This window comes from Sparus aurata, chromosome 10 (assembly GCF_900880675.1).
Source record: "Sparus aurata chromosome 10, fSpaAur1.1, whole genome shotgun sequence".
Taxonomy (NCBI): domain Eukaryota; kingdom Metazoa; phylum Chordata; class Actinopteri; order Spariformes; family Sparidae; genus Sparus; species Sparus aurata.
The window spans coordinates 7,003,123-7,015,740 of NC_044196.1; the positions used below are offsets into that span (position 1 = coordinate 7,003,123).

At 36.1% G+C, this 12,618-nt stretch overlaps 1 protein-coding gene across 1 annotated transcript; it reads left to right on the forward strand.

Moving 5' to 3' along the window:
* The first annotated feature begins 270 nt into the window (after positions 1 to 270).
* LOC115589319 (uncharacterized) lies at positions 271 to 10,818 on the forward strand. The gene is made up of 11 exons (XM_030430165.1): positions 271 to 570; positions 974 to 991; positions 1,534 to 1,578; positions 2,024 to 2,047; positions 2,638 to 2,730; positions 2,884 to 2,901; positions 3,004 to 3,030; positions 3,372 to 3,452; positions 3,625 to 3,708; positions 9,606 to 9,809; positions 10,724 to 10,818. The coding sequence occupies exons 3-11, from the start codon at positions 1,566 to 1,568 to the stop codon at positions 10,816 to 10,818; spliced, it is 639 nt and encodes a 212-aa protein (XP_030286025.1). The 5' UTR covers positions 271 to 570; positions 974 to 991; positions 1,534 to 1,565.
* Positions 10,819 to 12,618: the final 1,800 nt, after the last annotated feature.

A 12,618-nucleotide genomic window follows, 5' to 3' on the forward strand; every position in this document is an offset into this window, starting at 1 on the left:
TGAACAATTTGTGTATGATTTGCATGTAGAATGTAATCACATGTTTGATTTTTTCTTTAATTTTTTTCCCCCACAGACTAATCAGATCCCAAACAGAATGAAGGCAAGTAAAACATAGTTGTCTTACTAACTGTATTATGTTCATGCAGGTATCCTCCAAATCTCGCTCTTTTACTTGTTGTAAAGGGGAAATGCACTATGATGAGGTAAAATGATGAAAAGATTTATGTTGTGTCTCATTAAAGAACCACCATATAATTTGCCAAAGAGCCAGGTTGAAGCTACAGTAGGCGAGGACGTCACTTTGGACTGCCACCTCCATCCTAAACGAGATGTGACAATAGAACAATTTGAATGGAAGTTTAACAAGAAAGAACGTGCCCTCGTCTACAGAAGTAAAGATTTTTCTGAAACTGATCATCAAAAACAGAGCGTCTCTTGGGAGCGATGGTAGTCTAACAGAGGGGAAAATTCCTCTGAAAATCACAAACGTTACGAAGGCTGATGAGGGACCGTACAGCTGCTCAGTTGGAAAAAGGCGAAGATCCTGCGAGATTCGACTCACTATTGGTAAGTAGTGCAGTGTATCTCATACACTACTTGATCACACAACTACTGTTAAAATGTTTTCAGACCAATCTCATCTTCGTATATATTTATCAATATATATATGTATATATATATATATATATATATATATATATATATATATATATATATATAGTATATATACATATATATGTATATGTATATATATATAGATATATTATATATAATATATAGTATGATATATATATATAGTATATATAATATTATATATATAATCTAGTATGTATATATATATATATATATATATATATATATAATATATATATATGTGTATGTATGTATATATATATATATATATATATATGTAGTGTATGTATGTATATGTATATGATGCAGTGTACTTCTGCCTTTTTTCCTCTGACAGAGCCGCCAAAGAAATCTGGTAAGTAGTTAAGTTTGTTCAACAGTTTGTAACAGTTTTGTCTTTATCATTGTTACAGGTTTAAGTATTCATTTAACGTCTGCATAACCAGGAAGTCAATTCTTACAACCCAGATTAACCTATTTGCATGTTGGATGGTTCGATCACTGTGTCATTTATAAATCTTTTCATGGACTCCTTGAAGGGCATTATCCTGCTTATACAACAGTCACTTACCAAAAAATCCAAAAACAACCATTAATATATTTCCCATTATTTTTATGTGTTTTGCTTTCAAAATAAAACGTTTTCCCCGAGCACTAACTGCCTGGCAACACCTGAGACTAAAAGGAACAATAAAATAAAATCCCATAAGTTTATTATGTAAAGTAAATAGGACGGACCTTAGATATGACTTCACAATTCATCCACTATAATCAACGCACTGATTGACAAGCTGTGTCACAGGTGATACCATCAGTCAGCTCGAGTTAATGCTTCTGAAACATTTTCAGAATGATGATGAAATATTCCTGGGTAACTTTGTCACCTTTTGTCAACAGTTGAGAAAGAAGAAGTGGTTCAATTCCCCAGCATGACACCCAAATGTAAGTAAATGCTTTTTCATTTCAAAATGTTCTAAAACTGCTCATGTAGAGCATTTTTTATAAGGATACTGGAGTCAAGCCTGAATGAGAGAAACATACAGTGTTACAACTAAGGTACAGTATGTGTTAGATGTACAGTTGGCAAGCTTCCAGCTTTATTTCAGCTACCTTTATTTCAAAAGTCCTCTCTTTCCTCCTCCTACTGATAGCACGGCTTTGAATGTGTATTCATGTTTTAATAAACGAAAAGTAGTTGGATCAAACTCCTAATATTTCTATAACAGCAGTGGATGGAAACGTGCATGAATGTCTCCTTTACTGGTTATTCGATCAAAATGTGAAATACATTTGAATAGAAACCTGGCAATAGTTTTATCTCTGCCTTTATACTTTGTACTCAGAAAACTTTGTTTTTCTGTCATTCTGTCCCTCATTTTTCCTGTAGTGACAGATCGACCAAAGAACAACAGTAAGTACTTGAGTTTTGTTCAGCTGGAAAAGTTTTGCCTTTATCAGTGTGGTCTGAGATAACAGGTGAAGTCATTATTTGTAGGGATTCTCCAACCGAAAGACCACCGTCCCTAAATCAGGTACGACAGAAAATGTGACGAAAGAGAGCTTCTGCTCAGAGTGGCATAAAGGGCTAAACAGTGAACTGCAGTTTAATGAGACAACACAACAAGTTAGGACTATATACATTTTCTGAAACACATGAGTGCAGTTTGGGGGTAAAGGTACACTACTCAAAATGAGTTAGGGACAGTGTAGTGTTTCATTTAATTGTTTATCTGTGACATATCTATATTTTGTGTTATGTGAATGTTCTTTTTTAATCAATTGATAAATAGCAGCTATGATGGCTTGAAAATTGTTTCTATTTATTCTTTTTACTTTATGGATGGGGATATGTTGTGGTTTCTTTCTGGTGACAAATTTATTTATGTATGCCCTAAATGTAAATGTAAACCCTAAATCTTCTGTCAAACTGGCTTCCAGTCTCGTGGATTAAATGAATAGATGTGAAGAACAAATCTTGACAAATTTCCTCTATACTTTCAGCGGTCATCATAGCTGGTCTTGCTGGTGGTATCCTTTCTCTGCTTGCTGTCTGTGTCATTGCTACCATTATATACTGTTATTGTCAAATTACCAGTAAGTCTTACGTTTCTTCTCTGTTCACTTATATTGTTATAAATGTATGCTTTTTTTCACAATTTTGCACACTTTTATTGAATTATTAACTAATACTTGTTCATCTGTTATCATAACAATTGCTTTTTCTGGGAATTTTTTTCTCAAACACAGAGCAAAAAACAGATCAGGGTGAGTAAAAATTTTCAGTCATAACGTGTTATTTACTCACACTGTTTATCAGTTGTTTATGTGTAATGATAACACAATATAACACACATTTTTTTTCCACAGACACTACACCAGAGCCAAGTGATCCTGGTGAGTAAAACAAGTGATGCCTTTACTGGATCCTTTAATGAATATGCTATTATAACTCCCGTGTCATTTGTCTGAACGTGAACACGGTTTATTCATAATAATAAACAAATTCAGCGTATACGGAGCAGCCGTTTTCACACTTGAACGTGAATTGAATAAGATAAGATACATTTCCAAGTCAATAAAGTGTCCGTTTGATGTAATTAAAGTAAAACGTCAAAGCACTAGAGGAATCAAGATGAGGAACTGTGTTGTGTTGAGGCTTATAACCTGTTGATATGAAGTGCTTTGCAAATAGTATGTTGTGACACCACCTAAGTGTGAGACACTTTGTCTTGTAGCCCCTGAGGAGCAGCTGCTGACCAGTGAGGGAGAACCGGTGCCAAGCGGCAGTCATGCGCCTCCAACACCAGATCGGACAGGTAGGATTGATCAGCCAGCGCTAATATTATAAAGTGTACGTTCTGGACTTTGATGATTAAAACACTCCAGATTGAGGTCTTTGAGAAAGTAGTTTTACTCATCTAGCCTTGATGAGGCTAATAACAGAAATTAGCCATTTTGAAAGATTAATAATCTGTTTGTACTGTTTAGGTACAGAAGAAAGGAAAAGAGGCATAAGGACAACGAGCAAGCCTGAGACTTTGAGACTGAAGAACATGGGAAACACCAGGGACAGTAAGTAATTGAGCCCAACTATTGTTGTTTGATGGCGACCAAATTTTAAGAGGTTTTATTCCATTCAAATATTTTCTCATCAGGGGCCTCCTCTAAAACAGCACACTTGATGGACTTTATAAGGGCCTGCCTTCTGTAATCAGCAGTGTCTACTGGAGTTGTAGGTTTTCTACACTGTAAAATCGATTTGTTTTAAAAACCTGTAAAGCAATCAAAAAAACAATGTTATCTATGTGTTTCAGTAGTGCATCAAACGCCTACAAAAACTGCCATCTTAATCCGAACTGTCCACCAGATCCATTTCAATTACACAGCAACCAAAATACAGTATTCCATGATTGAACGGTGAAAAAATGGCAAAAATAAGAGTGATCACTGAGGCTTTTTTTCATGCTATTATCTCGAAAAAGAGACGATAGGTGCTTTGGTCCACCCTAGAGACTGTAACAGCCAATGGGTAATTGTGTAGACAAGTAAATAAATAACTATAATGAATTTTTGCTATTGTTACTCTCAAGCATAAGTAACATGTGGACCCATTACCCAGTGGTCAATTTTCAATATATTTTTGAATTATTATTTTAGTGTTTGTAATATTTTCAGTATGATGATGATGAGTTTTTCTTTAACACTGTGATATCATTGACATTAACATTAATTCGGTGGAGAATACATTATGTGTCTCATTGAATTATAACATAAATCTTTAAATTATGTAATATAAACAACATATTCAAATGTATTACAGCAAGTTTGCATCACTTGTTTTCTTTAGACTATGAAACTAAGTCCTCTCCGGAGAAATTAACTCTTAACAATGCATAATTGCATGCAGATGATACGGAAACCGTGAGTCCCAGTCACTGTTTCAACTCACTCTGCCAGAGATTGTATGAAGAATAACAGTCAACTGATGATGTCTGAAGCTTTAAATGTGATAATGTTGAGAGTTTGTCGGCTAAACGATGCTATTGGCACATCAGTGGATCTGAAAGGAGGCAGAATAACTTAGAAATATCACGATGGATATTAGAAATACATTGTCATATGTAACATTATTCTTCATATCAGGTAATAATTTAATAAAAATAAGGGTAAGTTAATATATATTTCTCTCTGAACCTGTGTGACTCATATGAAATATCCCATAAATATAAACATTTAAATGAAAAACATGAGCTCACAGTGACAATATTTCACGTCAACAAAAATATTATATATCTAATCTTGTTAGAACATATTGAGGTCCATTTTACTGTAATGTATTGCGCTACAACATCTATATTAATGCAGCATTTCTAAACAAATCCTACTGTTGGGACTCACAGATAAAGTCGTTCACTGTGGATTTCAAAATGGACTCTGAACTGAACTCAGTTTCCCAGAATTCCCCAGTCTTCACACCTAGGCACAAATTCAGCTTTGGGCTACTATTGGTCAGGGCGACAGACCATTACTAGCTGTTATGGTCATTTTGGTTGTAGTTATTATGTTAATTATTAATCAGAACTACAAACAGTTTAGTACCTTTTCCTGAGACTGATTTGGTGAACTGGCCAGCTTTTCCCTTCTTCAAGGTGCCTTGAAGTGATTGAATGTAAACTGGATCTTATTATTTATCATAATTGATCATTATCCCCGATAATCATGAATTATTATTGATAATTATTATTAAATTTAACCTAAAACTCCATATTAATGTTGCAAAACGCACTACATATGGTACCCCATGTGAGGAAGTGTATATTACACTAATAATCAATTAATAAACAACACAAAGGTTTCTTGAACTGTACACGTTCAGCCTCAGTCTTTAATGGCTGCTTTACGCCACCAGATGTCACTTCATCTGCCCATCACTTATGATCATATCTCATCGTCGCTAAAAATATGTTATTATTTTCTATCAAAGACAGACAAAATAGTTGGTTATCTGAGAAGAAAGCAATGTTTATAGGTAAACAATGTAAATGCTGTTTTTCATTATTCTTTCATTACACTGTGCAATCAACGTTTACTTCGTAGTGACAGCTCACCTCTAAACCGAGCCACATACTACCTAAGGAATATGTTATACCACCATCAAACTATCAGTAACAGCAAAATGTACTTAATGTAAAAAGTAGTTCATAGTGCAGTGAATTGATATTGTATGATTGTGGATTAATATTCCTGCTGCATTAATGTGTATGTGTCATTTTACTGCTGTAGATGTTTAATGTCACGTTCCTTTACACCCAGCTGAGTAGTTTAACGTACAGTGGTGCATCTTCTTCATCTCATGTCTTCATCTTCATCAATGTTGTTGTTTTTCTCAAGTGGTCACTGTCTTTTCTGATTGTATATCATGTTTTATATGTTGTCTTTTCTTTTTGTATGACTGCAGCAAATTACTGTAATCTCAGTGTGACTTTCTGGTGAAAAATGTATAAAAATAAAAATGTTTTTCACTACACAGGAAAAGTTATAATCGTATAAATAACAGGTGAAAATTATTTGTACTGACACAAAGTTCTGCTATATTAAAACCTACTGTGAAAGGTGATTGTAGTCAGTAACAAAGTACATTCACTCAAGTACTGTACTTCAGTACAGTTTTGAGGTAGTTGTACTTTACATGAATATTTTTTATTTTCTGCTACTTTTTACTTCCACTCCGTATTTTGGAGGCAAATGTTGTACTTTATACTAACTCCACTATATTTATTTTAACTTTAGTTACGTTTTGGATTACACTCTGCATCTGTGGTACATCAATAAGCTTATTCATTAACAATCAAATAAGAAAACACACTGACTCTGATCATCAGAAAGAAAAAAACGGCAATAAGTAGTCAATTAACAATCATCTGTTAAATTACTTTTGATACTCGGACATTTAATTGCTTTTATTACTTATACTTCAGTCTTATCTGTATGTGTCGCTTTTCAATTGACTGTTTGATGTGGGCCTGTACTGGTTGTTTTCTTTCTCCCTCTGCCAGTTCTCTCTCTGTCTCTCTCCCTTTGTTGCTCCCTGCTGCCCTCTCTTCCTTTGTCTGTGTGTTTATCTTCCAGGAAGACACAGTTGTACAGGTGTTATTCTGGATGACAGAATTCAAGTAGGATTAAGTGGAAGTCTCACTCTCTCTGGAGCCACTGCCCAGCTCACATTAGAAGGTGATGTTTTTCCCTTTGTCTGCTTCTTGCCTTTTTCCACCACCTGTCTTTCAGAGCTGGGTTAGTTTGTTTGTAGTGTAGTTTGGAGGTCACGGTAATCCAGTTTAGAGGAGATAATTGGTTGCGACAGCCCAATGTGTGGCTGGTTCAGTGATTTCCCCTTTTTTGTATTTCAGCTGGGATCTCCAACCTTTTTTGGTAAATACTTTGTTTGTGCTTCTTTGATTTCAAAATAAACTTTGGTTCCACTTTTCATCTAATGTCTGAGCATCCTTTTAAATAGTTACACCCTCTCTGCAAGTATTTTGGTTAACATTACCAAAATATTATTCTAACTAATATCTTTACTTCTACTCAGTCATGACTTTTGGGTACTTTTTACAACAGTGGCTGAAGTGAAAGTTATTTTCTGTTTTGTTGCTGTCAGCTCGGTTGTTGAGACTCAAACCTTGAACAGGATCCAACATTTTAAAAAAGGGTCAAAAGTGTCCACTAACAGACTGAGGATGATCTGATAACAAAGAGCAGACCTGATGCAGTAACACTGTGTATCCTGACATGTTGGTGAAATCTTTGATTTTATTTCTTGGAAACAGAACAGAATACTCCCAGTGATATGAACAGATCAACCAGTGACACTGACGTGGCTCTAATATCTCCATTATTTTGAATTGAACAGGGCAATGCAAACTGTACCTTTACATCTGCACAGCAGGGAGGTCTGGATATTTTGATGGGCTGAAGTACGACAACACAGAAACCTACTGTAGTTACTGAAACCCCCTATAGTCTAGTTAGTCATATATTTAATGAACATTTTTGATCCATTATGATTATTGCATTTCCAACATATTTTGAAGTAGCTATTAATTTGTTCCTTGCACTGATTTATTTCATTTTCATGTCGTTGGGAGAGATGCACTTGTTTGGCAGGATTATATGCAGAACTCAAACACTGACACACCACACATCAGGGTGTATTGTATTTCTTCATCTAGGATGTGAGCGCAAATAAACAATACAATGAAAGGAGGATGTTCAATAAGCTCAACCTAGTCTAAGAGTGGGTGGAGAGTTTCACCTGGAAGACACATCCCAACATGTTCTGCTACCAAACTCAGTCATTTTTACACATTGCACTGATGCTGAACTCCTCCCCTGTAAGGTAAACCTGTACACCCACTTTGAATAATTCGGTTGAAGCATCATGATCTGTGGAGGATGATGGAGTCAATGTTTCTGGCTTTGCTGTTCACCTGTATGAACCCTATAGGTAGGTTTTTATTACTCACACAGACAGTTGTTGTTCATTCTGAAGGTAAACTGCTGCACTTCTGTAGCTGAAGACTTCACTCTGAGCATTTATATTGACCTGTAATCATGTGATGAACATGGCAGAGCTCAGATTTAAACTAATGTTGCTTTAAAGCTAAAATGAGCCTGTTTTCTTGTCTGTGAGAGAAGAAATTTGAATCAGAAATCTGATTTCTTTTTATTCATGTGTGTTGTAATCCTCAACACTGGTGTTTCACAAATGTACGTTTTTTTTGCATGTGAAGATGTTCACTCTGCATCAACTATCAGTCAAGTTCAGGTTCAGTGTATGAATCAATATAACAACTGATCAGCAGTTTCATGATGTCTGATGAAACATGTATAGAATATTAAGAAGGTATTGTATCTTTGTAATTCCCATGGTGAGATACAGGAATCTTTTCCAATACCAAGTTGTTGCTGTGTTTACAGTCATCACAGTGATAACGTATGGTGATGATTACTTATAAATTATGGCTCCTTATGAATGTATATTTGTATGAATTGCTGTATAATGGTCAATTACGGGCCAGAGTGTTGAATACATTTTGCAGATTTGCCTTGATTTACAATTATTTTGAGACATCATGCATTTTCTGATGTGAATTATGCTGGTCATGTGTTGGAATATACTGTGTTGAGGTTATTATGATAGTTATGATGATCAGATGTCTGATAGTGTGATGTGATCTGTAGGTGTGGTATGCCCTTTGATTTATGACAGGTGAACAGGGGTTCACTGGAGCAGAAGGGCAAAACAATTTTCAACGGCACAACAGAAAAACCTTCGTCTGAGGCCAAATTAATTTGTGATCATTCTGTTGTCGTCCTTCAGTAAAGGCCAAATGTGACATTGAGAACAAGAGTGTACGTTGATTTACTGACTGCTCCTAACAATAATATTTTATTCATGGTCCGGTCAGAGAATGTTATGTTGACTGAGAAAAAAATTAGAAAGAAAAACTCAGAACTGTTTAAACTACACAGACAGTAAGCTGCTGTTTGTTTGATGAGCTTGAGTCGGAGTCTTGACATGAAGATACTAAAGTAAAGTACCTCAAAACTGACACATCCATCCTTCACCACCCTCTCATCAGACACCTCCGTCACACCTGCTCTGACTCCTCGTCTTCTTCTCAGCCAGAGGAGATAACAGCTGACAAAATGCTGCGTACCTTTTGATATATGAATATTTTAGATTACTCTCCCCAGCCTGTTGTCACCCTTATTTCTGATGCACATGAGCGCTGGCGCCTGCTTCCTGCTTTTTAAATGAGCACCTGTGCTGCCGTTCAACCCACCTCTGCCCACTGAGTGTGTGTGAGCAGGAAACCATGATTTCTGATTGTCAGAATGACAAACTGAATTCATTGAATTTGATGACATGTATAATAAAGTGCTCCTGTCTTCTGTTTGTTCTTCAGTTTTACTTGCAGCTGAAACACAGCTGATTGGTTCACATCAACCAATCGTAGCCCTGGTCGGTGATGACGTCCTTCTTCCATGTCACCTGGAGCCTCCACTGGATGTAACAACACTATCAGTGGAATGGAGACGTGGTTCAGCCCTGGTCCACGTCTATAGAAGTAGGGGGGATGATCCAGTTTCTCAGGACCAGAACTTCAAAGGTAGAACTTCTCTCTTCCAAGATGAGATGACCAGAGGAAACATTTCTCTAAAACTGACCGACGTCACTGAGCAGGATGCAGGAAATTACACCTGCTCTGTTCCCAAACTGCAAAGAAGCTCCGTTACACTTGTTGTTGGTGAGTACAGATAAACTGAAGCAATTTGAAATGGAATAAGAGAAAATATTAGATTATATTTTCAATGTTTCTGTTGTTACAACTCTGCATATGTTTTGGTTCAGTTAGGGTTCAGAAAACAAAAATACCTGTTTTGGTCGCCACAAACAAGCAGCAGATGGCCTGACTTACCATCAACTTACAGAAGAGGATTGGGTCTTACGTAAAAAAAAAAAAAAGGAATTGAGAAACTTCTGACAAAAAGTTGGAATTCTGAGTTTAAAGTCTCTCTGTTTCTTTCTGGCACCAAATCCTGCACAATGGACCTTTTAAACAAATGTTTTCTGTATCCTCAACAGAAACTCTTCTTGTTGGCCCTAATGTTATCGCACACATTTTAACATTTCATTTTATTTTCATCCACAGAGCCACCACCAGCCCGTGGTAAGTGCTTCCTGTACACAGATATCATCAGTGTGTCATTAAACAGGTGAATTGTTCAGCAGTCAGGTTTTGAAGCACCATCTGCTGGACGGCTGTTGACCCTGTTCAGGAATCAGTTCAGTATTAAACTCGCACTATTTAATGCCAGTCAAATCAAAATACTCTTATCACGTGAGAACAGTCTGCCTCCTAAAGTCAGAGCAGCGTTTCAGGTCTTTGACAGGTTCAGTGGGACCGACTCTAAGTTTATACCTTATTCCTGAACAGATGATCCATATTTGAAAAATGGATGAATGTTATCTTTGAAGCCCAAAGTGAAGAACAAATCCTGACTTGTTTCTCTGTTCTTTCAGGTTTTCTTTCCACGTTTATAGTTATCATTGCTGTCATTGCTGTCATTGTACTTGTTGTTACTGGCACATGTCTGAAGAACAAAAAGATCGGTTAGTCACACATTTCTCCTCTTTTTATTTCCCCTGTCTGTCTTAAAACACTGCTGCATCTGATAACATTTAAAGCAATATTATATAGAGATACATATATACATTTCTTATTTGGACACCACTGTCATGAAAACAAATCCCAGCTTTCCTTAACAATCTATCAGATGTAACGTTACATTAAGTACAGTGTACAGTGCTCAGACTGCGATGTTGTATACAACTCTAATACTCTCTGAAACAGAGTCAATAACTTCAGGCAGCAACATGCTAACAGCTAACACTCTGTCTAAATGGACTTTTGGCTCCATCAGACATTACTGTGAGAAATAAGCGCACTTTGGTTGTTTTTACACAGTGGAAAGAAAAAAATGTTCGGAAGACCAAGCAGTCCTCTAAAAATGTCTTGTGAGTGATGATGAAGAGAAACAGTTCCTGAGTGTCAAGTCAAAGCTTCATGAGAAAGAGGAGATCCTGCAACAACAGAACATCAACATGTTTCCACAGCAGCCCTGCCATTTACACTGTCAGTGGTCTCACTATGGCACCATGACCAGTCCACTGCAGCCTCAACCAACAGCAGTCCAACATCTGGCAACTTCCTCTAGAGCAAGGATCCAAACGATGCCAGGCTTAGGCGTCGACATTTCACACCCTGCACACTGGACCTGGAAAGTTCAGTAGTTATATATAGACAATTTGATGAGCAGCGACGATAAGAAGTATTGAAAAAGCTCATTATTTCTGGATGGCATTCTCTGAATTTATGCTTTAATTTCCTAGATCAACATGAATGTCTTTACTGTTCAGTTTCTATATTTTTTGTTTTTATTTTGTGCCACTTAAAAGAATTGTGTTTTTGCTCCATTTCATATAAATATTCCCTGAAAAAACAACACCGAAATGTATTAAAGTTTCCAAGTTAATGTTGGAAAAACAAAGCAACTTATTTAAACCAACAAACCCAGTCTCATCTGTGATACTGAGTGACCAAACTGTTTAATTATGTTAGAATTCACACGGATGACAAACTGAGTTTTTTTGGTTTTATATGTAAGAGTCAGTCAGAGACGGTTTTTAATCAGGAAACTGAAGAGGTTTAGAGTCAGTGTTGACCTCTTTAGAATATGTTCAACAAAATCACACAAGTTTCCAATCACACTGCAAAACATGAGCTGATTGAATGAAACTAAACCTGTGAAAGTAAACAGTCCTGCTTGCTTACCTGTTCGCAGTATTCTAACATTTTCCTTTTTTTACTGATTTTTGTGTTATTTTGAAATAGTTTCAGTTAAAATCTTACCTACTGTATTTTAAATAGTGAGAACTGTTGTTCTGTTTGTGATTTTGAAAGTGACAGAATGTCCTGTGTTTGTTTACACTCCTGAGAAATAATCTCACCACCACCGACCCACACAGTGTTGTTATGTTTGTGAGGTTTATGGTGTTAAATTCACTGTTATTGTGTCATAATTATGTTTTTATCCAGTGAACGATCTCATAAATTCTCAGCATTTCTAAACAAATATATCTGCTCCATAATTAACAACACAAAGGTTTCTTGGACTGTACATGTTCAGTCTCAGTGTTTAATGGCTGCTTTATGTTTTAAAGCCAGTAGATGTTGCTTCATCTGCCCATCACTTAAAATCATGTCTCTTTAGAAATGTATTATTTTTGATCAAAGACAGACAAAAAAATTGGTAACCTGAGAAAGAAAGTAAGGTTTATAGGTAACAAATGTAAATGCCATTTTTCTTTATTCTGTCATGAGACTGGACATTCAAAGTTTACTTCATAACGATTCA